This window comes from Bipolaris zeicola (genome assembly GCF_000523435.1).
Source record: "Bipolaris zeicola 26-R-13 unplaced genomic scaffold scaffold_178, whole genome shotgun sequence".
Classification (NCBI taxonomy): domain Eukaryota; kingdom Fungi; phylum Ascomycota; class Dothideomycetes; order Pleosporales; family Pleosporaceae; genus Bipolaris; species Bipolaris zeicola.
The window spans coordinates 22,172-45,276 of record NW_006912227.1 but is presented as its reverse complement, the minus strand read 5'-3'; the positions used below and the strand labels follow the sequence as shown (position 1 = coordinate 45,276).

The window sequence follows — 23,105 nt, the reverse complement described above, 5'->3', positions numbered from 1 at the left end:
AAAGCTTACTTACAACAGAAGACGACACTCTTTACCTCAGTGTATTGGAAGATAGAGAGGAAGAGTGAGAGGGCATCTACCCACCCCCACATCATCGCCGCCCGCCGCCTCAGCTACTCGCTCGACCACCCAGACTACTCGACCCCACTGCGACCATGTCGGCTGACCTGAGCAGCTTACTGTTGTCTTTTCAGCCTGAGAGTCCCGAGGTTGAAAAGAGGCGGGATTATGACCTCAAGGCCCGCAGCTTTGTCGCACAATTGTCCAACGTCTCTGCACCACATTGGGTAAAAGGCGCGGATACACCACAAGATGTGCTCGTAGTGGGTATGCTTCCAGGCACTTGGTTGAAACTTGCTAATTTTCTAGACACTCAACCCCGCTGTCAACTCAATGGCATATGCCTTTGCCCTTCGCAACCGTATCGCCGCCCTGCTGGAGAAGAAGAGCGTACCCGAAGCACTACAGCCCGGAGGTGACTTGTGGAACCAGATGGTGTTGTTTTTCGAAACTGCGGATCCTATACAGCTGCGCTATGTGGGAAAAGAGTGGAAGAACTTGATTGAGTACACAGAGGAGATAGCACGTGGATGTGGATCAGTAGGTTCAAGTTGCCATGGCTGGCACAAGGAGAAGATACTGACCATGTCCAGCCGAGCCTTGCTATTGCGCCAATACGATCAGCCATGATACGACTTGACCCTACCACGGGCACCTTCACCTCGGTCCACGTTAGCTTCATACACCTGTGTCTAGAGACGCGATCGTACGCGGCCGCTGAACCCATCCTGGACAACTACATTCACACACTCCCCCCAAAGATTCCAAGTGTGGTTCGTGAGGGACTGGAGTACTCTGTTCCATGCGCGGATGTTGCGAGTAGTGGAGAGTACATCCACCAAAACTCTGGCCATACGGACCGGGTTGGGTTGACGGATATACAAGAGTACTATGTCTTGGGGGCCATGGCGTACCTAGGCCTGGGGCGATTCAAAAAGGCGCAACAGTTTCTTGAGCACGTGCTCGTGGTTCCCTCTGCCAACACGGCCAACGGTCTCATGTTGGAGGCTTACAAAAAGTGGGTACTAGTGAGCTGTCTGGTACAGGGAAAGGTATGTTATGAGAGAGAGAGAGAGAGAAGAGCAAGCGCCAGCTGACGAGGATAGATGGGGAGTATTCCACGGACAGCGAATGCTAGCGCGATGAAGAACATCAAGGCTGCATCGAAGGCATACGAGGCGCTTGCGGATGCGTACGAAGAGCTGGACAACATGTCCAAGTTGAAGGCTCAGGCACAAGCGGGTGGGGAGATATGGGCAGAGGTAAGAGAGATGCAGGTGATTGTTGTGAAACATGGGTTGAAACGGTGGGATAGCATGTTTTGATGGAGGGCTGACAAAAGCATGTAGGATGGCAATGCGGGCCTAGTCCGAGAGCTTATTAGCAGCCAGACGAGGACGTATGTTTCACGGCTGTCACGGACATACTCTGCGATTCCAGTGTCGAATATTGCGAGACAACTGGGGGCTACGGGGGAGGAGATGTCGCAGTATATTGAGGGGCTGATCAGGGATGGGCATCTGAACGGGCGGTTGGAGGAGAGTGACAAGTCGGAAGCTGGGGTGGTATTACGCTTCTACCTGGACGCGAAACAGGGGCCCTTGGCCAAGAGCGAGAAGGAGCAGCAGCAGGCGCTATTTGCGCAAACGGTCCGCACAAACAAGCTGGCGGAGCAGGTCAAGGATGCCGACTACCGGATGACGCTAAGCAAGGAGTACATTGAGAACCAGAAGCGGGTGAACAAGAGGCAGGGCAACAACGGAGACGCCATGGACACTGCGTGGGACGATGGTTTGGAGGCGGAGGAGGACATGATGGGGGATTTACACTAAGGAGGCGGTAAGGGCGGGTTGTGTAGGGTTGTGGTAAGGATGGGAGAGTTGAGAGGGCAGGTGGCCAAGGCAGGATAGATGAGGATAAATGATTGGCATGACTGGGCCGGTCGGTGCGGTACCAGTGGGTTGCTGAGGGTAACGCATGAAGTAGCTTGTGGCAGTGAAGAGACAGGCAGTATTAGTAGGGGTTAGCATAGGATGATGACGATGACGATGAGCATGGAAACAGCAGATGGAACAAAGACAAGGATGAGCCAATCGAGTAGAGATTCGATGCATGCCAGATTGGGTGTCGTGACGAAGCAGAAGAAGCAAACAGTAGGGGCAGGAACCACATGGGGCATGATGGCATTTTGGAAGAGTTGGAGAGGGCAAGCGCGCGCGTCTAAGTGTTTTGGTATGGAGGTTACTTTTGGTGGTGGGGATGCTTTTGGCGTCGGAGGCGTAGAGTGGGCCGCCCCTTGATGGCAGTGGCCGGACCGGAAAGGCTGGTCAACCGGGACCGAGAGATTGCAGCAGGACGTGCAGACAGGCCCAGAAAAAAGTGGAGGAGGGCGTGAGATGAACGTATGTATGCGCGAACATGAGTAGTGTGTCAGCGCTTGAGGAACGGACTGGCAACTGGTGACGAGGACAAGGCGCAGGCTTCTAGAATACGGGGCGGCAATCCTGGCCGGGCGTGGTAGGGACGGATTTGCAGGGTCTGGTTGGGGCCTGGGCAGATTTGTCTTACGGCCTGGTGGACCTGGAACCAGCCGGGCTGATGAGGGCGCGCGAGGAGAGGAGAGATCCAAGAGGGGTGAGCACAGAGACAAGTCGAGCGAGATGGGCGTACGCTAGGCCGGCTTGGGTCCACGCACCCCTGACGGCCATACCAATACGACTTGGCGCCATGTGGCCGGCCGTCGCCGCTCCACATTCGTCTGTGTGTGTGAGGGAGCGTGGATTGGCCTGGTGTGCCTGTGCTGTGCCTGTCGGTGGTGCAGAGTGGCTAGGGGTCTCTTGCTTGATGACTGACGGCGAGACGAGCCCTGCCCTACTACTACGAGAGACACGACCCCAACTCCTACATACGTACCCACTGCATACATTCACCCACCCATTCCACAACCACAACCACAACCACACGCTCTCGCCCTGCCCGCCTCTTGTCTCTGCACGCCCAGAGCGCGTTCCTGCTTGGGCAACCATGCCCGCATCCGCTGTGCATTAACCGCTGGCTCGGCCTGAGACACGCACCCAGCTGCTCCATTCTCCACCATGAACCCCCAGGGCGAGCCCGCCGCCGGTGCAGCAGAGGTGCGCGCAGAACCGCTGCCAGGAACAGACGAGCTGTTGTCGCTGCAGTCGCAGTCGCAGTCGCACCCGCAGTCGCATCACCGCCGGCAGTCATCGTCGGTGGGAGCGGTCAAGCGGTCAGCCTCACTCAAGGACGCCGCCGACCCTCACCCACACACCTCGCCCAAACCCCACAGCCGGGCCACACCGCCCCCTTCGGCTTCTTCCAGGCGACGGTCGAGCGCAGCCAACGGCGCAGCAGAGGTAATTGGCCTGTTGGCCGACCATGAGGGGAAGTCGCACCATCAGCCCTACCACCACAACCAAGTCCATCACCACCAGCCAAGCTACTCGCGCAAGCTAAGCATCACCTCTACCACCGGCGCCGCCAATGGCGCCCTACCACACCCGCACGACTCCTCTCGCATCCATTCCTCGCCGCCCGCCCGCTCAAGCAAGCTGCACAACTCCAACGTCCGCTCGCCCACCTCTAGCCCCCGCCGCTCCCGCCCTCGCTCCCCGGTCCATGACCCCCCGCCCACAGGCACTGCACCCCCCAGGCTGCCCAAACTGCCCCCCGTCCTGCTACCCTCGACCGTCTACGACCCAAACACGCCCACCAGCAGCTCTGCCGCAAACTCGCCCTCCGCAGCCAGCCTCTTTGCCCCCAACCTGCAATCCGTGAATGCCCCGCGAGACTACTTCAATTCCAAACCCACTCAACCCCAGCCCCCTGTCCAGCGACCACCCTCGCGCACCAGAGTCGACAAGGTGCTGGCCAAATCCCCCCTCGCCTCGCCCGCCATCCTCAGCGAGGCTGACCCAAGGCACGACTCTGCGTCGGGCCCAGGTCGGCCGTCGACAGCACGGCGGCCCTCAGTCGCTGCTGCTGCAGTCACCGCCGCCGCCACCACCACCACCGCCGCCGCCCCTTTGGGCCACAGGCACGCAGGATCACGCCAGCACGCGGCGAGCCAGAGCAAAGACCATTCCCGAACCGCAAGCCGAACCCACGCCGCGAGCCCAAGCAGGGATCACAATCGCAGTGAAAGTAACACCAGCGCAAAATTGGACGACCATTATCAAGGCACCCCGCCCCGCACCCGCGAGCGGAGGGAAAAGGACAAAAAGACCATGTTGTCACGGGCGCTGCAAAAGGCAAACACGGCCGTCCTGCTCGACAATGCCCAAAACTTCGAGGGCGCCATGGAGGCGTACGAGGACGCGTGCAAACTCCTGCAGCAGGTCATGGTTCGCAGCTCTCAGGAGGAGGACAGGCGCAAGTTGGACGCCATTCGTGTAACATATACCAACCGGATAGAAGAGCTCCGTCGACTTGACCCTGCCTACACCCATGGCAACGGCAAGTCACTGCCCGCTCGCCCTATGAGTGGGGAATCGCTGGACGAACACCGCTCAATGCTCTTACTAGAGGACGATGACGAAGAGCCTGCAGTAATACAAACTGCCTCTGTTTCTCGAATCGTAAACGACGCCTCGGTATACGAAAACTCCTTCGCCGGCGAACCAGAACAACCCCCTTCACACCAATTGCCCCTGCGCAGTGACTACCAAGGTCCCCGCGAGTCGGTCATCTCAACTGCCATCCGCGATGTGCAAAAAGGTATGCAAAACTCGCAATTCAGTCTACAACCACCGCCTGCTAGACTTGGGCCTTCAGCTACGTCTGGTCGCTCTTCGGTTGCCGAATCAGCAATGGATCGCACATACATGCCCCCACCCCTCTCGCCAAGGAGATCAAAATCACCCCTATTCGACAGCCAGAGTGAATCCAGACCCGACGAGCCCGGCCGGTTGTTGCAACCGCAGCAGACACTAGAAACCAATCACCAGCGAGTCCAGAGCAACGAGTCTACATCATGGCTTGACACCATAGACGAATCTGGAGGCTCCTCATGCTCCTCTTCGGTGCACTCCATGTCCCCGGGAGGGCCACGCCGAAAACACCTACGGAACCCAAGTGGAGAGACCGAAGCAGAGTTTGACGCGGCGCTCGATGCTGCCGTTGAAGCTGCGTACGACGACGGTTACGAACCTTATGATGACGACATGTCCACGCCAGCCGATCTGATATCGGCCAAGATGCGAAACGTGGAAATGGCCAAGGAGCGCGTACGGGAAGCAGAACGCGAAGAGGCTATTGCAGCGGCCAAATATCGTTACAAAGAAACCCAAATCCGCAATGAGGCATTGCCACACGTACGCGAGACTGCCGAAATCACCCTCAACGATGAGGCGGAAGAGGAGGAAAGGCTACTCGATGAGATGACCAGAGAGTACATGCTGGACGGTTTCGATTTCGACTTGCAAACAAAATCAGCGCTGCCACGACAGTCAGACTCGAGCAACTTTTCTGGAAGCACATACAACAGTTCAGTGTCCTCGCACAGGACAACAGGCGGGACGTCGCTCTCAACTGTTACCGAAGTGGTCCACCCGTCATCCAAACCACCGCCCGTACATTCTCCTCCTGCGGTCCCCGCCCCGTCTGGTGCTCTGCCTGCACTGCCCCCAGTTCTCGAGTCACAAGCATCCAATACGACCGATGCAGCAGAGGTTACTCCCCGGCCCAACACCGCAAGCAAGGACGCCGCTTCTGTGCGAAGCCGCAGATTATCAGGGCAAAACGCCAAATCGCTCAAGATCGAGACATCTGTGCTCAATATTCCGCCTGCGCCCCATACAGAGAAACCGCCCGTACCAGCAAAGGACGTGCCCATTGATCTTCCTGCACAACCAAAGTCTGCTGCTGCTGCATCGTTTAGCACTAGCAAGCCTTCCCTGGATTCGACATTCAAGTTGCCTGCACTGCCACAAATTGCCCAACAGACCAGTCTTGCCGCTCCTTCACCACAGCCCGCACTGTATAGTCCTTCTGAGAATGGTCCTAGTCCGTCGCCAATGCTACACGGTGTCTCAAGCGAGCCTGGTCTTGTGCCAGGTTCCCCGAAAACCGGAAAAACCCCAGCCTTGGGTATTAGAAAAAACAAATCTTCGCTTAGCTTGAAGCAGCGGAATTTGTCCATGTCTAGCCCAGATGGCTCAGATGTATCCATTGGAACGCCGCTCAGCACAACCTTTTCCGTCACCGGACGGAAACCTAGCAACGCCGGACTGCCCATCCCAACTCCTAGCCTTCCTACGTTTAACATTGATGGTCTCCCGAGCGGTGGAATGCACCTGTTTGAGAGCGATATTCACTCGCCCTTTTCTCCTGGCTCGCCCAGTCCAGCAATCACAAATGCACCCATTCCACTGGAGCCGTGTCCGGACTCGTATTTGTTGAGGCCATTCTGGTTGATGCGATGCTTCTATCAGACTATCGCGCACCCCCGTGGTGGTTACCTCTCAACCAAGCTTTTCATTCCTCGCGATGTCTGGCGCGTCAAGGGTGTCAAACTGAAGAACGTTGAAGACAAGATCGCCAACTGCGACATGCTCACAGCAGCCCTGCAGAAGCTAGCTGCTGTTGACACAAACGATGCGGATGCTGTGCTAGAAGAGATGCAGTCTCTAGAACTAGTGCTTGACCAGGTACAGGCTCAACTAGCCAAGAAGCTGGGTAACGAAGTTGGCATACAATCTGTATCAATCCTCTTCAAAGATGCAACTACCGTGGGCGAAGGCACAGCATCTGCAGACGGCGTTTCCAAGGGCCCAACAACTAGCCAAGACTTTGTACCCAAGGGCGCTGTTGCCCAGGGCAAGTCGTACCTGGCGTCATGGCGCAAACTACGGTCCAAGAACTCTGGTGTCAATCTCGCCAACATGGCTACCGGTACCACGAGGAGTACAGAGGTGCCCAAGGATACGCTTGTCATGGCTACCCTTCCCATGACGAGTTTGACAAGCATACGTTTTGCAAAGCGCGACATTTCGGGTATGAACTTTGAGGGCCCCAATGCAGGATACATGGGATCTTTGGCGCGCTTGTTCGATGCAGTCCAGATACTGGGTGAGTTCTTTTTTGTTTTGCTTATGCTCTGCAATGGTTTACTAACTGCATTATTTCTTGTAGATCAAATCGCGCGTCAAGTCGAAGACCCAGGTCTCAAGCACTCTTCACCTACTCATGTTGGACTCGAACTGTCAACTCGCCATGCCGCAGAGTTCTTTGGCTTCTACATTTGTCGTTTTGTCCTTTCCGACGTGACGCTTATGCTGGACAAGTTTATCAAGAGAGGGAGTGAGTGGGTTTTGGTTTAAGAGGTGTGTGTGGGAGTGTGAGAGTGAGTGAGAGTGAGAGAAAGAGGCTTGCAAGAAGAGGACACATTTTCCTCCTTATTCCCTCGCGCGTTCCTACCCGTCCCATCATTGGAAGTGATGGTCGATGGGGGTGTTGTTGAACGTTGAAACCGTAATGAGAAAGAAGCGCATGTCACAATGCATCTAGTGCGTCTCCATTCGTGTGTAACTATTCGCCTTAATCAGGTGTATTCTTACTCTTACTCTTCTTCTTTTCTTCTTCTTCTTCTTCTTCTTCTTCTTCTTCTTCTTCTTCTCTTTTCTCTCTCTTTCTTTCTCTCTCTCTTCTCCATCTTCCTCCCATCTATTCTCTCCAACTCTCTTCCTTTCTCTTCTTCTTTTTTTCTTCTTCCACCCTCTCGACAACCTCCTGTACCAACGACGAACAGGGCCCGCGCCTATCACCTACCTACTTCCTTCTATCCCCTCCCCGCCGTTTTAGAACCATTTCAACGCAAATTATCCTTGGGAATCTCTTCCTTGTCGTTTTCCACATATTCTCTTTTTCGTCAAAAACTTGGTCTTGCACTTTCTCCCTTGTTTCCTTCCTTACTACGTCTGTCTCTCTTGACCTAGAAGGATTTCGGTGCCAATGAGAGTAGAAAAGAGGAAGAGAAAGCTGGTGGGGGAATAGGGAATAGGGAATATATATGGACATAAGAATGGTAAAGGGGGGGGGGGCAACGAAGGATGGGGTAGAGGAGCGGTGCTAGGTGTTGGATTACTATTCTTCTTCGTCTTCTTCTTTTTCTTCTTCTTTGGGTTTTCTTCGTCATGATGTTATGGATTGCGTTCTTCTTGCTTTATTTTTTGTCCCTGTTTTTTCTTTGCTCTTTTGCCACTTCGCACTTTGCTACTTGATCTTGCTATTTTGGTTTGTCCCCTCTCTCTCTCTCTTTTGGGGGGTTTTCCCCATTTATTGGGATGGATTGATTTCTTTGATCTTGATCCATTTTTTACCTTTTTGGCTTGTTTTGCACGTCTCTTTGAAGATATCCCAAACCTCTTTTTTTGTTGTTGTTGTTGTCTTATCCCATGTTAGCTTAGCTTAGCTGCACTTTTGTTAGCGAATATCGAACTATCGTTATCGCCATTATTGGTTTATTCGCTCACTTGAAAACCCATTTTCTAAAGATAGAAAAGTTTAGTGTGATAAGAAAGTTGATTTTTAGTAGGTGAAGACGAAGAGCTGCTACCTAACAGGCTAGCTACGGACAAGAGAGGCAAGGGAAATAGAGTAGAATACACACGTAGGGTACAGTATGCTCTCAAATAACCAATGCCTGTGCCACTTGCTTCGCGGATTGGGTCTCACTCCTATTCCAAAGCTCCTGATGCGTGTAGAACCTCCCATTCTCAGGTGGTGGTCTCTTCAGCTGACCTCTTGCCGCTAACCGCCTGCTGCTCGATAGTGTCTCATGTAGCTCGGCAGAAGCGTCGTCGTTTTCGCCACTTGGCAGATTGAGTGGGCGACCCCATGCCGCTTGTGCACTTTCCAACCCACTGCTTGCACGAATTGTACGTATGACGGCTAAAGAGGCGATGAGATTGGCTTTCAGCATCGCTATTTGGAATACAGTGAGGGCCAGCTGCAGGCTGCTAATGGCGTTACTGACGGGAGCGTTCATTTCCCGGTGGAACATGCGTCCGAGTGCCGTTAGGTTGTTGCTCAAGTTGGGAATTGACTGGACGTATTCGAGGTATGGGTTTGTAAGATCGTTTGTTACGTTGCCGAATGTGAGTGTTGCAGTGGGAAAGACGGTTGGAGAGACTCCACTCGCGTTCAGGGAGAGTGTAGGTGTGGTTGTGTTTGAAGGTGACGTAGAGTTGATGGCAACAGAGACATTGACCGTATTTACAGCAGTGAGCCATTCAGTCTGGAGTTCTGGTCGTCAACTTCGAATTCATATCGAGACATGAAAGGTATGGTGAAAAACACACCTTGTTTGTATCAAGCTGATATTTTCCTCTCAGGATAGTGCTGGTGATGTTGTTCACAAGATCGGCAGTGCCCATTGAGCTACTGTCGATCATGCTGCTGAAACCGAAGCCAGAGACTGCGTTGTTGGGGTCCCCGATAGAATTCGCCGCCGCATTGATGAGGCTCCTCAAATCAGCGAGGTCCTGTACAGCCGGTGCGACAGCTGCCGCAGCGATTGGAATGAGGACGAGGCCGGTTACCAGCATAGTGTATAGTTCGTCGGATAGGCAAGCAGGGGGAAATTTGCCAAGTTATCAATGCAGTTAGCAAGTATCGACACTGACAACTGCTAGGTGGAAAGGTTGAGAGAAGAATAAGGAAAATCGCCACAAGCTAAGTGTTGCTTGTAGTGTGTTGTGGATGACGGTAAGACAATCAGAAGCTACGCAGCGCAGAATATATTGCATAGCTTGTTTAGCCATCTAGTCGATGGAAGCCACGATGATCACTGTAAACACAGACAGAATAAGGATAGCCGTTTCGTGCTTGCCGCATCAGTACACATTCAGAGATTCCTATTTCCTACCTGTTGCTCCTCCCTTGCATTTTACCTCTAGAGTCAACATTTTGTACTCACTCTCTATTTTTAAACAACACATTAGTCCCACTTGTATCTCCAACGTCTATTCTCTTTATCCCTGCATTTCTGCCACCGTCTCCACTTTGGCCACCACCCATGATCTGTGCAGATAAAGTTGGACGAGGAAGGCTCGAGCTCCAAAGAACAGCTGGCTTGTGCGAGGACAGTGCGTTTCTTTGCTCCAGTAGTAGCTTCCTATCTACGTTCAGCTATCTGACTTGGCGCAAACAAATTGAGTTTTTGAATTAGCATTCGTCAAAATCAAGTCAGGGCATGACCATAGCGCATATGTCAGATGTAATGTAGACTGCTTAATCCATGCCGAATTCCGGTTGTTGAGTATTGCAACTGTGCTCCACCAAAGATAGTACCTGGTAAAAGGTAATTGAGCATAGACATGGTTGGTGTCAAAGCTTGACTTTACCCCCCGGACGTTATTATTGAACTATAACACACGCGCACTGACCGAACTTTGAGTAGATACCTTTCGACTACCATATTGGGTGGAGCATTTTGTAGTGATTGTTCATCATCAAATATTGAATGCATATACTATATGGCTCTTATTTTGCAAGCAAATTGATACAGAAACGTTACGTACTTGAAAACAACCCAAAGATGAGAGAATAACCTGTAATATTCCCAAAATACTATTTCCATGCCAGTGCACAAAATTTTGAATACGTGGTCTGTCAAAACTGCTCGAGAATTTTGCTTGTTCAGCGAAAATGACCAGAATCACGGATCCTGGCCGTCAACCTATCCAAAGTGTCCGTTTCCCAGCAGACGGCGGTATACCGTAGCTATGCAGTACAAACAGATGACCATACAATTTTCCAATTCTGACCCTTATCCACTCCAGATTGTCTCTCACCCATGACATGCAATGATCGCCATGAGCAGCCGGTATATTCGTCAAGTTTACAAATTTCGACGTCTCAGGACTAGAGATCCATGCTATCATTTCTAGATCGCGAATCGCCATTGGCCTTCTCATATGCTCTCCACCACAGCGCCATGTTGGCTGCTACTAGCAAGTCCATCATTTTCAGGCCTTCATCCTCGAGAATAATCTTTCCAAGTTTTGCTTGCTTGCCACCCATACCTCCTCCTGCAAACTCCTGTCCAAGAGAGAGATCCATGCGGTCTTCATTGTTTTCATCTACATTAATAGATGTTGTAGAGTTGTTGCGAGAATGGCGACCTCGGCGAAAGAAGGAAGACCGCTTAGATGCTTCAACTCCTCTAGCCGCGGATCTCTTTGGGCCACTGGGGAGGTTAAACCTGAGCTCGCTCAAGCTTGCACTTGAAATTGATGCTCCTTGAAGTCCTGGAATAAGATGGCGACACTAGTATAACGATTAGCCTCTTTGGTATCAATGTGACAGAGCTGGCATAGCTACCTTCAGAGATCCTCCACCCACACCAGTAATAAACTCACAGCGCCCATTCCATGGACTTGTGAAGACATAGCCACGAAAACTTGTTTGTCTTTCAGAAACCTGAATGCTGCCGTGTGTCTGATCGTCATGTGCCTGGAATGAAGGTGAGAGCGGAGAGCGTAGGTCCATCGACGGTCTCTCAGCCTGTCCAGTATAGCTACCTTTGGAACTGGGCCGAGCGTAATTGGCGTCGTAAGAGCTATTCTTCCTATGTCCAAATGCATGGCCCAAGTGCTGTGAGCCTTCCAGCCAGATACGTCGACGGAATACATTATCACTCGCGGCCTGGCCCCCTGTTTGCGATTCCACTGTACCAGAATGTCCCGTTTGCCATGACTGAGTAGAGAAGCCACTGTCTCGGCTCACCAAAGGTGGCTGGGGTTTGTCGGAGGATTCCAAGTGAAGGAATTTAGAGTATCCAGGATTGAACACCTGGATGTACATCGGCGCCCCGGACTTTTTCTTGTTAGTGGGATTTCTCAAAGCTGAAGATGAAATCTCAACGATAGGAGGATCCTCGATACGGGCAACATTCCATTGAGCGCCAGATGCCGGGTCTCTCCGGATGAGCGTGAGTGATGGGGGTTCACGTGGTGGGTTCTCTGATCGCCGACGTGGCAGCGGCGGTGGCCTCTCGTTTTCCTGTTGGTGTTGGGTCGAGTCAAATGAACGCCGCGGATTGCTGTAGTCTGGCGCATGTACCCCTTGTCTTTGCGAAAAGTTTCCGGCGCTGATATTGTGGCTATTTGAGTAATTATCAATAGGAGCTAGGGTTCCTGGCACGGGTTTTCGCATTGGAGGAACAGCATTGGAAGTTCCTGGAACCGCTTTCCGCGGAACCAGCGGGGCAGATGATAGATTTTGGCCTACAGCATCAGGACCCCTCAGCTCTGGAGGATCGACGAGGTAAGCGTCCTCGGGCTGGTTGACGTGGACATAGTACAATGAGCTTTGGATGTCTTCTGCTGTCACTACCTTCTCGCGTGGTTTCATAGGTGAAAGAAAAACATCTGGAGATGTCAGGATACGTTTGACTTGTGAAATTGGGCGATCGTACCTCTGCTACCAGGAACACGCGCGATGTACAGTACTAGCGGATCATGCCTAAAATGTGTCGGATTCCTTGGGTAAGATGGTGGGTTAAAGGCAAGTGCTGTAAGTGAAGAGAGTGACTTTGCTTCGACAACGGGCGTAGCCATGAGAGCGAAAGAGGCGGGCACTGGTGACGGGGAAGGAGAGTGTGCGACAGTGGCTTTGAGGGTGTCGCCGCGTGCCACAAGGACTGTTATTGCAGTCCTGGGCAGCGTTGCCTAGGATATATGTGACAAGCAGTCAACGCTCAGGTTTGTGCTTGCCCCCGTGTGGCTGTGCGGCCGCGTCTCCCCGCTAAGGACATCAGTCTTATATGTGCGTATAGTTGGAGCAGAAGCGCCGCCGTCTTGGCCTATTGCTGCGCAGGGCGACTGACAGGTGGATCGGGCTGACGCGCATCAATCCGCAGGGCTCTGCTGGCGATGCTGGTGGTGAAGGAGCCTGTAGCCATGAGCACGCGAGGTTATTTCTGGTTAGGCCTGGCTCGCGGCCGCTGATTGGCCCTTGAAACCAAGGGTCCAAGCGCGGAAAGTGTCTGCGAAATCTTGGCTTCCATGCATTCAAACCTCGATTTTCGCGGCCCGCACACGACACACTCGCCCCGCCCAATACATGCCCACCCGCTTTGCTGATACTCGCGCGCATCTAGCTGATACAAGATGGGGGACAATCTCGAGGTATGTGGCGACAGTATTGCCTATCTATCGTTCTTGCCGCTGACCGGAAGCTGTAGGAGCGATTGAAGAGCCACGCGCGGGCATTCGAAGGGCTCATGTCCTTGATACCCGCAAAGGAATACTACGGAAAGGACGAGAGTATCACCAGCGTATGCACCTCTGCCTTCCTGCGCCCCCGCCCCGTGCTGATATGATGTCTGCAGACGCAATGGCAAAAGAGAGGAAAGAAGCAAACCCTCGAAGAACGACAGGCTGCCAAGCGTGCGAAGCTGGATCCTGCCTCCCACAAAAGCGCCAAAGATGTCATGGATGAGAACGCGCTGAAGCGGAAACGTGAGTTGGAGGGTGATGCCGACACGGAGGTTTCCGAGGCCGAGTCGTCCGATCTTGACATGGACATCACAAAGGAGAGGCCCCTAGAGGGAATCAAAAGCAAAGCAAAGAAGCAGAAAACTCAGCCTGTCGAGTCAGAAGATAACAACGACGAGACTGCCGAGACACGGGCCTTGTCAAAATCTGAAGCCAAAGCTGCGGCTAAGGCAGAGAAGCGGAGAGAGAAGAGAAAGGAGAAGCAGGAGAAGAACAAGCAGAAGTTGGAGGCAAAGAAGAACAAAAAAACAGCGTTCGAAGGCCTCGTCGCCACCAAAGAGGCCAAGGAGGACCAGGACCACGACGACGCCGAGGAAGAAGAGGATGATGACAACGCGGCTGCTGACGACTTTGAAAATGAAGACGACGAAATCGAAGCACTGGACGTCAGCGGTCTTGTCGAAGAGGGTCAGTCTACAGCTCCATCCACTGCTGCCAATTCCAACTCCTCCACTGCTTCTGTCGCCTCGGCCAGCTCATCAGCATCGTCGATACCCCAATCAACTGAAGAGGCGTCGCAAAAGAAAGCCAAGAAGCCTTACACCATTGATCCAAAAAGTCATGAAAACTTCCGCGCGCGATTGAATGCAAAGCTAGAAGCCATGCGCGCGGCACGGAAGGCTGACGGTCCGGACGGACGGCCTGCCCGGAACCGAGCGGAGCTCATTGAAGCACGGCGGAAGAAGGAGGCCGAGCGAAAAGCTGCTAAGAAAGCTCTTCGTCAAGAAGCAAAGGATGATGAAGCTCGCCGGCAAGCAGAAGAACAATTAGCACGCATAAGAGGCGGCTCGGGCTCCCCTTCTATCTTCCCGGCCAGATCACCAGAGGTTGAACGTAACTTCAATTTCGGCAATGTTGCTTGGGACGGGCAACACCTGGACCCAAATCTTTCTGGATTCTTGCAGTCAAGAAAAAAGAAGGGCAAGTCAGACAGCAAGACAGCCCTTGAAGCTGCACAGAAGAAGCAAGCCCGTATTAATGCGCTTGATGAGGATAAGCGTAAGGACATCCAAGAGAAGGAGCTATGGCTCGCTGCAAAGAAGAGAGCACAAGGAGAAAAGGTATTCGACGATGTAGGCCTTCTCAAGAAGAGTCTGAAGCGCCAGCAAAAACAAAAGGATAAGAGTACGCAGGAATGGAAAGAAAGGATTACCAATGTGGAGCAAGGCAAGGCGGCGAAGCAGAAGAAGCGTGAGGAGAACCTCAAGAAGCGTAGGGAGGAGAAGGGACAGAAGAAGGGGAAAAAGAAGGTCAAGAAGCCTGGCAAGAAAGTCAAGCGGCCAGGCTTTGAGGGCACCATGAAGGCACGATAGGCACTAGGTTGTACGAATATTGGTCAAGGACGGGAGGCATCGGTAAAAAAAAGGAGGCGGTAACGTGCGTGCTATCTAGGGAGCATTTTGGCGTTTGATACCATATCATGGAGTCTGCGGTCTTGAATATTACAATGCTTTCTACGAGAACTTTGTTTTGCGGTTCATGTGCTAGCTCTCTCTATCAAAGAAAAAATGGTATACCGATTGCTCTCTCCATAACCGGCAACGCAACCTGTACATTTGCTCCACGTAAAACCTGTGATTAGGTCATTGTATATGTCAAGGGCGGTTCTTTGAGTATACTGATGATGCATTGACAAAAGGAACCCAACGCTTGGTGTTGTCGAGTAGAACCGCTCCTATAATATTTACAACAATGTCACAAGGTTCAGAACTCCCCTTATCTGTAAGGTGCATCGGCACGAGCAGCCGCAGCAATCTCGGGCTCCCACTTGTCTCCGTTTGCCAGCAACTTCTCCTTGTTGTACAGAAGCTCCTCACGCGTCTCGGTGGCGTACTCAGCATTGGGACCTAAGGTTCGTCAGTATTTGTTCTGTAATCTTGCAATTCACCGCAAACATACCTTCGACAATGGCATCAACAGGGCAGCTCTCCTGGCACAGACCGCAGTAGATGCACTTTGTCATATCAATGTCGTAGCGCGTAGTCCTCCTGCTACCGTCCATGCGCTCCTCAGCCTCGATTGTGATGGCCTGCGCAGGGCAAATGGCCTCGCAGAGCTTGCAAGCAATGCAACGCTCCTCACCCGTGGGGTACCGTCGCAGAGCGTGCTCGCCTCGGAAGCGGGGTGAGATGGGGCCCTTCTCGAAAGGGTAGAAGATGGTGTATCTTCCGAAACAGTCAGATTTCCACCGGTCAAAGACTACAGACTCGCTCATAGCTCGCCGTCAGAGGGGCTTACTTACGCCGGTCGGAAAAACTGCTCGAGCGAGACATACATGCCACGGAACATCTCGATGAGCAAGAAGTACTTGCCGGCGCGGTCCAATGCGCCTTCGCCTTCATCCCATCGCTTGGGTTTCGGTAACCGGAAGCCTGGTGGCGGGGGTCCTGCTGGGGTGGCGGCACGGGGGAGGGTGGTAGAGAAGAAGACGACTGTGGCAGGCGAGGGGAGGCGTCCGGACGCGAAGTGTGGTGAGCGGAGCAGTGTGGCAGCTGGGCGGCTGCGTGCCAACATTGTCAATGGCTTTGCGCTGGCCATTGTGAACGTGGATGGGGTCGTGGGCGAGCCGTGGGTTGCTGTCGAATGCGGAGAGGTTGTCGCCAAGTTCGAAACTTGAGGTTGGTCGCTTGTAACGCCGAAGCTGCGATTGGCCAAGAACAGCAATGACGGCAACGAGGACTGGGAGGCAACTCTAAGGTCTGAGGTGTGCACTAGACAATACTCCAGACTCTACCTATCTGATTCTTGCTTTTTTGAAAAACACCATTAGTGTTGTTGTTTGTTGTTTTGGAGGTCTGTTTGATTGATGCTGCCAACGGCTTCCTGACGGCTGACTAACGTAATGTAACTTTAGTCTGAAGTTCTAAACTCTAGTCGAGCGCCGCCATCACCACCCTCCACCGACCTCGCTATCTCGCCAACGGCACTCTGCAAATCGCTCAACATGTTCCGAACAGCACTCCTCAGGTCCGCAAGGTCCGCTGTCCGCGCCGCACCACGATGCCAGACCGCAATGGCTCGCCCCGTTGCGCGAAGCTCCTTCGTTCAGCCAAAGCAAATCACCCCCTCCGTATACTTCCAGGCCGTACGATGCTACGCTGCGAGCGCTGGTCTGTCACGGGACGAGGTCACTGGCAGGATAATGGACCTGCTGAAGAACTTTGACAAGGTAATGGGAATGCGCTCGAATTTTGGGCTCGTCACTAACGCAATCGCAGGTCAATGACACCTCAAAGGTAGCTTTCCCACTTTGCATGGCCATTTTGCAGAGCGAATACTTATTTTTGCACAGCTCAATGCCGAGTCCCACTTCCACAACGACCTTGGTCTGGACAGCCTGGATACCGTAGAAGTAGTCATGGCAATTGAGGAGGTTAGTCGCAATGCGGGCTGCGTGCGAAAGAGCAAGCTGACAGTGGAGTAGGAATTCAGCATTGAGATCCCCGACAAGGAAGCCGATGCCATTCACAGCGGTACGTATTTCGAGGAATGTTGGAAGGATTTGGCATACTCATGATATCACAGTCAAGCAAGCAGTGGAGTACATCCTTGCCCAGCCCGATGGTGAGTGGCAATTTGGTACGCATCCCGTGGATTGTATGCTAACTTTGTGGTAGCGCACTAGATGATATCCAAGAAGCTGGGTACTGAGTCGGGGAAGATGGACGTGGACTTGGTGGTCGGTTCTACCGGCATTGCTATATATATGCCTCCTTGTAAAACAGTCGCCGGGGTCGGCAAAGTGTACTTCTGATAGAATTGACGCTATCCACCTCCTGATGTTATGACTACTTGCCTATTTGTGGTGCCTAGAGGGCGGGTTACCAGAGGATGGAGGCGTGTGTAACTATTCTTGGCACGCGAGACCCGGGCCTCGTCCGCTGATTACTGTGACACGAGAACCAACCCCAACTCACGGCTTGCACAAGCGGCCTGCGATCGACCCCTTTGGACTGTCTGCATTGCATTGTAGTGGCCGGCGACTTTGGCACCCACAGTCCTCTTACACCGAAAGTCCCACAAAATCCGATACCGCGCATGCGCTGCCCAAGCGTCCTCATCCCTGCGTCCGTCGAGGAGCATCACCCATAATTTCCACCAGAACCCCCCACTAGTTCCACCAACACCACACCCCGATGGCTTCGAGCTCTGGTCTGACGCGCCGGAGAGGAGGCGGCGGTGGCGCCACAGGCAACGGCGAAGACGAGAGCAGCCGGGTCAGTTCGCCAGCACCAAAGCGCATCGACGATCGCACCCCCGAAACGTCCTACGAGAGCTCGGAGAATGGGCACAAGATTGCATTCGACCCGCGCGACATTAGCGAGAATGTGGAAAGAAGCAAACAGCCCAAGCTGACGCTGATGGAGGAAATTATCCTCATGGGGCTCAAGGACAAGCAGGTGGGTTGATTGCACATGGAAGGGTTGGCAAAGGGGGCAAGGCTGATGCACGAGAATAGGGATACCTTTCCTTCTGGAACGACAACATTTCGTATGCGTTGCGAGGATGCATCGTCATAGAATTGGCATTCCGAGGCCGGGTGAGCATGCAAAAGGACTCATCGCGACGACGGTTCCCGCTTGCAGACCGGGTTATTGAGGTGATTGACGACACGTTGACGGGCGAGGTCCTGTTGGACGAAGCCCTCAAGATGATGAAGTCAAGCGAGAAGATGAGTGTCAACTCATGGATTGATCTCATGAGCGGTACGTTGGGCAGCACACACGCTAGCGAAGTCGGTGTTCCAAGATACTGACTATGGGTGCATATAGGAGAGACATGGAATCTGATGAAGATTGGCTACCAATTGAAGCAAGTACGCGAGCGACTATGTAAAGGGCTTGTGGACAAGGGCATTCTGCGCACGGAAAAGAAGAACTTCCTGCTCTTCGACATGGCCACACATCCCGTCGCCGACGGCGGCGCAAAAGAGGAGATTCGACGCCGGGTCCGCAACGTTCTTACCAACCGCACCGTCGTCTTGCCAGGTAGCCAATTCCTTCCCGAAGAACTGGAGTTTAGGGTTTTGCGAACAATCACCATGGTCTGTGCAGCTTATGCAGCAAACGTGCTCGAGAACGCCTTGACGACGCTGGGACATGAGGCTCGGGAGCGAGCATTTGCCCAGGTGGACGAGCTCTTGGCAGAATACTCGCAGTGGCCTTTTGCAAAGCGGCAGGGCGGGTCACAGGGTATAGGTGCCAACTTGGGCCAACTTGTCACGGACGAGGTGAATGGGTCCAAGGATAAGGAGCTTCAGCTCGAGGTAAGTGTGCATGATTTCGGCATAGTAGTGGATGTAAGTGCTAATCAGTGGGCTACAGGTGGTTGCTGCGTGTTTGAGTGTTTTCACGAGGCTCGACTCACTACTCTGAGGGGGCATGGCATGTTACGTTCAACAATGTTGGGTGCACTGCAGGTAGGCGCAAGACCTCGGGGGCCAGCGAGGCATGGCGTTGGAGGCATCTGCCAGTAGTATATCAGGAACATGTAGCCGGTGGGCCGGTAGGCTGGCAAGTATAAGGCCTTGTCCGTCCTTAGCGTTGATGCAGCAGCTGAGCGATCAGGAGGTAGCAGCACCGGCCGCGTCGTCTACTTTTTTTTTTACCATTACTTCGACTTTCGGCCTCGACTTTGACTTGTACTTGGCGGTTCCTTAGACAAAATACAATATTTATTCTATACTGGACAAGGCCGAGCATTAGTGTACACGGTGGCTTTTGTCGAGCACGCAAGCAGGCAGGCTTATGCACCACTCTAGGATGCGGACTCGGAATGTACCCACCATGGCGCAGCACGTGACGAGCGCGTGGAGTCGACGGGTAGTATGCGGGCGTGTGCACCCAGGTGTAGTCGTACGGGAGAAGGGCGAGGGAGGAATAAGAGGAGGGATCTTGACTCGTTTCCCCAGAGATACTACACACAACCACCGCCGGTGGGCGGCGGGAGAGGGTGGTGTACAGTGTGGGCGTAGTCACTGTGGGATGGGTTGTGTGGCTCGGCGCTTGCAAGCGGCAACGCAAACCCATCAGCGCCCTGCCTGACACACAACTCATCATCCCGAGCTTATCCACGCCCGCGACCCCTCACTAACTAAGGTACCGCAGCCAGGTGTTTCGCCGATTTAGGATTCTGCCAATACTCCGGGCCTGCCAGAGCCTTGCGGACCGCCGCTGCGCGCTCGACTACCCGATCGGCATTTCCTGCCCTGCACAGCCAAACAGATAGGCCCAGCCAGCCCGGTGACCAGTGACGACGCGCAAATTGCATGCTCCCAGAGGTATGTTTGAGTGCGTGTTTTTATCTCCCCGCTGTCGAGTAGCGCCATGTCGTCTCTGTGAGGATTTGCGTGTGTCTGTGTCGCGTTGGCGATGGCGGGCGAGGGCAGCGGCATTGGCCCTGGCGGCGCTGTTGTTGCTGCGTCGCTCTCCCGCCCCCTTCTTGGGCCAGTCGCGACCGCCTGCGACGCCCACCGACCACCGACCCACCCAGACGTCGACGCATCTATCCATCACTCCTGCCCACGTGTATGTCGCGGCTCTAACCAGGGCAGCTTCACGCAGGTCGCTCCTGCTGCGCGCAATAGACTCTCCCCCGCCATGCTGTCTCCGCCCACAGCCGACTCCCAGACGCTCGACTCGTCCACCGCCCAGCAGCAACAGCACGGCGCGTCCACCACTTCCTCCTCCTCCACCACCACCACCAACGGCACCTCGGGCGACGGCGCCGTTCAGCCTCCCAACGCCCCTCCTCCCAGCATCAATGGAGCAGACATCGCGTCCGCCGAGAACAACGCGATCCGAGACGGAAAACAAAAGGCCAAGGCCGTCATGGCCGCCTCTGGCCTCAACCTGACGCCCACCCACGGCGACACGGCATCGCCAGCACATACCGACGCCATCAACGGCGCGTCGCCCAGTCGAAAGCGATCGCGTTCAGGCACCCGCAAGTCGTCGCGCACACCCTCGCACGATGACGGGGCGCAACCCACGGCCTTGCAGAAACAGCTTCTCGATCGCTACATTGCGCGCGACCTGCTTGACAGCGTCAACAAGTACGAACGCAACAAGCATTCCGAGAAGGTATACGGCCAACTAAACGACCTGCGTCACTTTTACCGCGACGAAGTCTATCCTGTGCGCCGCCAAAACCCCGGCGCAATTTTTGGCTATGGCTATGCCGGCTATGGCAACGGCGTGACTGACATTCCCCCGGACCCCAGAGATCCCCGCGCTCTCCCGCAAACAAAATTGCTATATCCCGAACATGCCAAGCGCGCTGGCCGTCGGCTCGCGCCGCAATTGAAGATCCCGAGAGACAAGATAGCGCAGCAGGCGGAGCAGATTGAAGAGCTGGTGCCTGTGCGTCTGGACATTGAACTGGACAGATTGAAGCTCCGAGACACGTTTACCTGGAACCTGCACGACCGCGTCACAAACCCCCTCTTGTTCGCCCAGACGCTCGTTGAAGACTTCCAGATACCACCTGAGCTGCGCCAGAATGTAATGCAGCAGATTGATCGCGAGATCCACGAACAGGTCCAGGACTACTACCCTCATGCCTTCTTTGACGACGAGCCATTGGACCCCCACCTACCATACTCCGCATATAAGAACGACGAGATGCGGATATCAATCAAGTTGAACATCACCATTGGCCAGCACACTCTCATGGACCAATTCGAATGGGAAATCAACAACCCGCTGAATGCACCTGAGGAGTTTGCAAGACAGATGGCTGCGGACCTGTCCCTGTCCGGAGAGTTCACCACCGCCATTGCTCATTCCATAAGGGAACAATGTCAAATGTTTACAAAGAGTCTATACATTACAGGGCATCCCTTCGATGGGCGCCCTGTGGAGGATGCTGACATTCAGGACAACTTCTTGCCTTCTCCACTCCCCTCCGTCTTCCGCCCAATGCAGGCAACCAAGGACTACCAACCCTACCTGTACGAGCTGAGCAATGCAGACCTGGAGCGCGCCGAGCTCTCCATTATGCGCGAGCAGCGACGCCAGAAACGATCAGTCAATCGCCGCGGTGGCCCGGCACTACCAGATCTCAAGGATCGACAACGGACTGTACGCACACTGGTTGTTTCGTCGGTTCTACCAGGAGCTGCAGAGACCATCGAAGAAAGCCAGCTTTTCAAGGCGACAAGGAAAGCTAGGGAAGGCCGTCGTCGCGCTGAAGGCAGTTCAGACGAGTCTGATAGCGATGAGTCTGTGCTGGAATCACCTGCTCCCGCGCAGTTGACTGGAGGTACTGCCCGAACTCGTGGTATGCGTGGAGCAGCTACCGCCGCTCAAGCCGCCATGCGTTCGGCCATTGGCCGATCAGCAACACCTGAAGTGTCCACTCTCCAGCCTCATCATGAGCCGCGGACAGCCAGATCGCTCAGATATGAAACACGCGAGGAGAGCGTGTCTGAATCGACTTCACTCATAGTCAAACTTCGCATCTCATCGGCCAAGTTGAAAGAGTGGCAGGCCAATCCAAAAGCATTCGCAAAGCCTGCTTCCACCCCAATGATGGCACCATCGCAAACGCCGGCACGAAATACACCTACTGCAAACTCAATGCCTCCACCACCATCACCATCACCGGCTTTGCCTTCTCGCTCTACTCCGACAGCGCCTCCATCTGTCGAAGCATCACCCCGCCTGTCCACAACTTCCACACCAGCTGCTTCGAATGAGCAACGACAATACAGACCAGATGGCTCAATGGAAGCACCTTGGCCTGCGCCTCCTGTCTCACAACATGTAAGATGATCCCCCATGGCAATGTGGAAACCGTTCTGACTTTGACAAGCCTCCCCCACCTCCGTGGCTCCAACAAGGATTGCAGGATCTCCGTGACCGAAATCCCGGTGAACTCTTCGAATCCACCATGCGTTATGCAGTCATGAACGAGGCCGCGGAAGATCCCAAGACCGGCGCCGTTGCTCCCAAGCAAGTTCGGATAGATACACTTGCCCCAGGTGCACCACTGCCTGCGAACCACAAAGCATACTTCCTACCTCGGATTCGATGCATGGATTGCCCTGGAAAGCTGTACAATGCAGGTCCCGAGCAGACAGTCAACAATTTCGAACTCCATCTGAAGAATCGGGCGCATACGGAGAACGTACGAAAACGAACTGGTCAATGATTGGTTATAGGAATGGAAAACAATTGCGAACGTGCATTCAACCTCGCGATTTAGGCAGGTCATTTTTTAGAGGGTGCATCATTTTGTCCATAAGCGAGCGCATTCAGGGTATACAGTTCCATGTACAAATAGCAGCTCGGATTAGGAGCATGTGGAGTTGCACATGCAGACCGCGTGCTGTTGCTTAGGCGTTCTTATTTGCTGGCTAAAAGACCTGGAAAACCGTAGCCCCCACGTTGGATCACTTCTGTACGGCGGACGTCATTGTTGAACCTGGTCTTTTTTCTCCAAGACTATTGCTGCGTTATCTTGCTACTTGGCTTTGTTCCTAGTGGAACTGGTGGTTGTATAAGTAGGGTTGATAATTTTCGA

The 23,105-nt window shown here is 53.7% G+C and overlaps 9 protein-coding genes across 9 annotated transcripts; 6 read left to right on the top strand and 3 right to left on the bottom strand.

Moving 5' to 3' along the window:
• Nucleotides 1-155: 155 nt before the first annotated feature.
• On the top strand, nucleotides 156-1,892 carry COCCADRAFT_28941 (uncharacterized protein; the record flags this gene model as incomplete). Its single annotated transcript, XM_007717400.1, has 5 exons — nucleotides 156-323; nucleotides 370-600; nucleotides 654-1,112; nucleotides 1,167-1,322; nucleotides 1,410-1,892. 5 exons carry the CDS (start codon nucleotides 156-158, stop codon nucleotides 1,890-1,892), a joined length of 1,497 nt encoding a protein of 498 aa, XP_007715590.1.
• A 1,263-nt stretch (nucleotides 1,893-3,155) lies between these two features.
• Nucleotides 3,156-7,400, top strand: COCCADRAFT_104763 (uncharacterized protein; the record flags this gene model as incomplete). Its single annotated transcript, XM_007717412.1, has 2 exons — nucleotides 3,156-7,149; nucleotides 7,213-7,400. The coding sequence occupies 2 exons, from the start codon at nucleotides 3,156-3,158 to the stop codon at nucleotides 7,398-7,400; spliced, it is 4,182 nt and encodes a 1,393-aa protein (XP_007715602.1).
• A 1,307-nt stretch (nucleotides 7,401-8,707) lies between these two features.
• Nucleotides 8,708-9,626, bottom strand: COCCADRAFT_104747 (uncharacterized protein; the record flags this gene model as incomplete). The annotated part of the gene is made up of 2 exons (XM_007717411.1): nucleotides 8,708-9,316; nucleotides 9,381-9,626. 2 exons carry the CDS (start codon nucleotides 9,624-9,626, stop codon nucleotides 8,708-8,710), a joined length of 855 nt encoding a protein of 284 aa, XP_007715601.1.
• A 1,318-nt stretch (nucleotides 9,627-10,944) lies between these two features.
• COCCADRAFT_104758 (uncharacterized protein) lies at nucleotides 10,945-12,641 on the bottom strand (the record flags this gene model as incomplete). Its single annotated transcript, XM_007717410.1, has 3 exons — nucleotides 10,945-11,349; nucleotides 11,404-12,452; nucleotides 12,500-12,641. The coding sequence occupies 3 exons, from the start codon at nucleotides 12,639-12,641 to the stop codon at nucleotides 10,945-10,947; spliced, it is 1,596 nt and encodes a 531-aa protein (XP_007715600.1).
• A 552-nt stretch (nucleotides 12,642-13,193) lies between these two features.
• COCCADRAFT_104746 (uncharacterized protein) lies at nucleotides 13,194-14,893 on the top strand (the record flags this gene model as incomplete). Its single annotated transcript, XM_007717409.1, has 3 exons — nucleotides 13,194-13,211; nucleotides 13,268-13,360; nucleotides 13,415-14,893. 3 exons carry the CDS (start codon nucleotides 13,194-13,196, stop codon nucleotides 14,891-14,893), a joined length of 1,590 nt encoding a protein of 529 aa, XP_007715599.1.
• A 403-nt stretch (nucleotides 14,894-15,296) lies between these two features.
• COCCADRAFT_104783 (uncharacterized protein) lies at nucleotides 15,297-16,118 on the bottom strand (the record flags this gene model as incomplete). The annotated part of the gene is made up of 3 exons (XM_007717408.1): nucleotides 15,297-15,427; nucleotides 15,480-15,745; nucleotides 15,823-16,118. The coding sequence occupies 3 exons, from the start codon at nucleotides 16,116-16,118 to the stop codon at nucleotides 15,297-15,299; spliced, it is 693 nt and encodes a 230-aa protein (XP_007715598.1).
• Nucleotides 16,119-16,524: 406 nt separating this feature from the next.
• COCCADRAFT_104795 (uncharacterized protein) lies at nucleotides 16,525-17,231 on the top strand (the record flags this gene model as incomplete). The annotated part of the gene is made up of 6 exons (XM_007717407.1): nucleotides 16,525-16,749; nucleotides 16,799-16,816; nucleotides 16,873-16,953; nucleotides 17,005-17,053; nucleotides 17,106-17,144; nucleotides 17,206-17,231. 6 exons carry the CDS (start codon nucleotides 16,525-16,527, stop codon nucleotides 17,229-17,231), a joined length of 438 nt encoding a protein of 145 aa, XP_007715597.1.
• Nucleotides 17,232-17,716: 485 nt separating this feature from the next.
• COCCADRAFT_39617 (uncharacterized protein) lies at nucleotides 17,717-18,955 on the top strand (the record flags this gene model as incomplete). Its single annotated transcript, XM_007717406.1, has 4 exons — nucleotides 17,717-17,980; nucleotides 18,040-18,286; nucleotides 18,353-18,846; nucleotides 18,905-18,955. The coding sequence occupies 4 exons, from the start codon at nucleotides 17,717-17,719 to the stop codon at nucleotides 18,953-18,955; spliced, it is 1,056 nt and encodes a 351-aa protein (XP_007715596.1).
• Nucleotides 18,956-20,179: 1,224 nt separating this feature from the next.
• On the top strand, nucleotides 20,180-22,733 carry COCCADRAFT_39616 (uncharacterized protein; the record flags this gene model as incomplete). Its single annotated transcript, XM_007717405.1, has 2 exons — nucleotides 20,180-22,345; nucleotides 22,395-22,733. The coding sequence occupies 2 exons, from the start codon at nucleotides 20,180-20,182 to the stop codon at nucleotides 22,731-22,733; spliced, it is 2,505 nt and encodes an 834-aa protein (XP_007715595.1).
• Nucleotides 22,734-23,105: the final 372 nt, after the last annotated feature.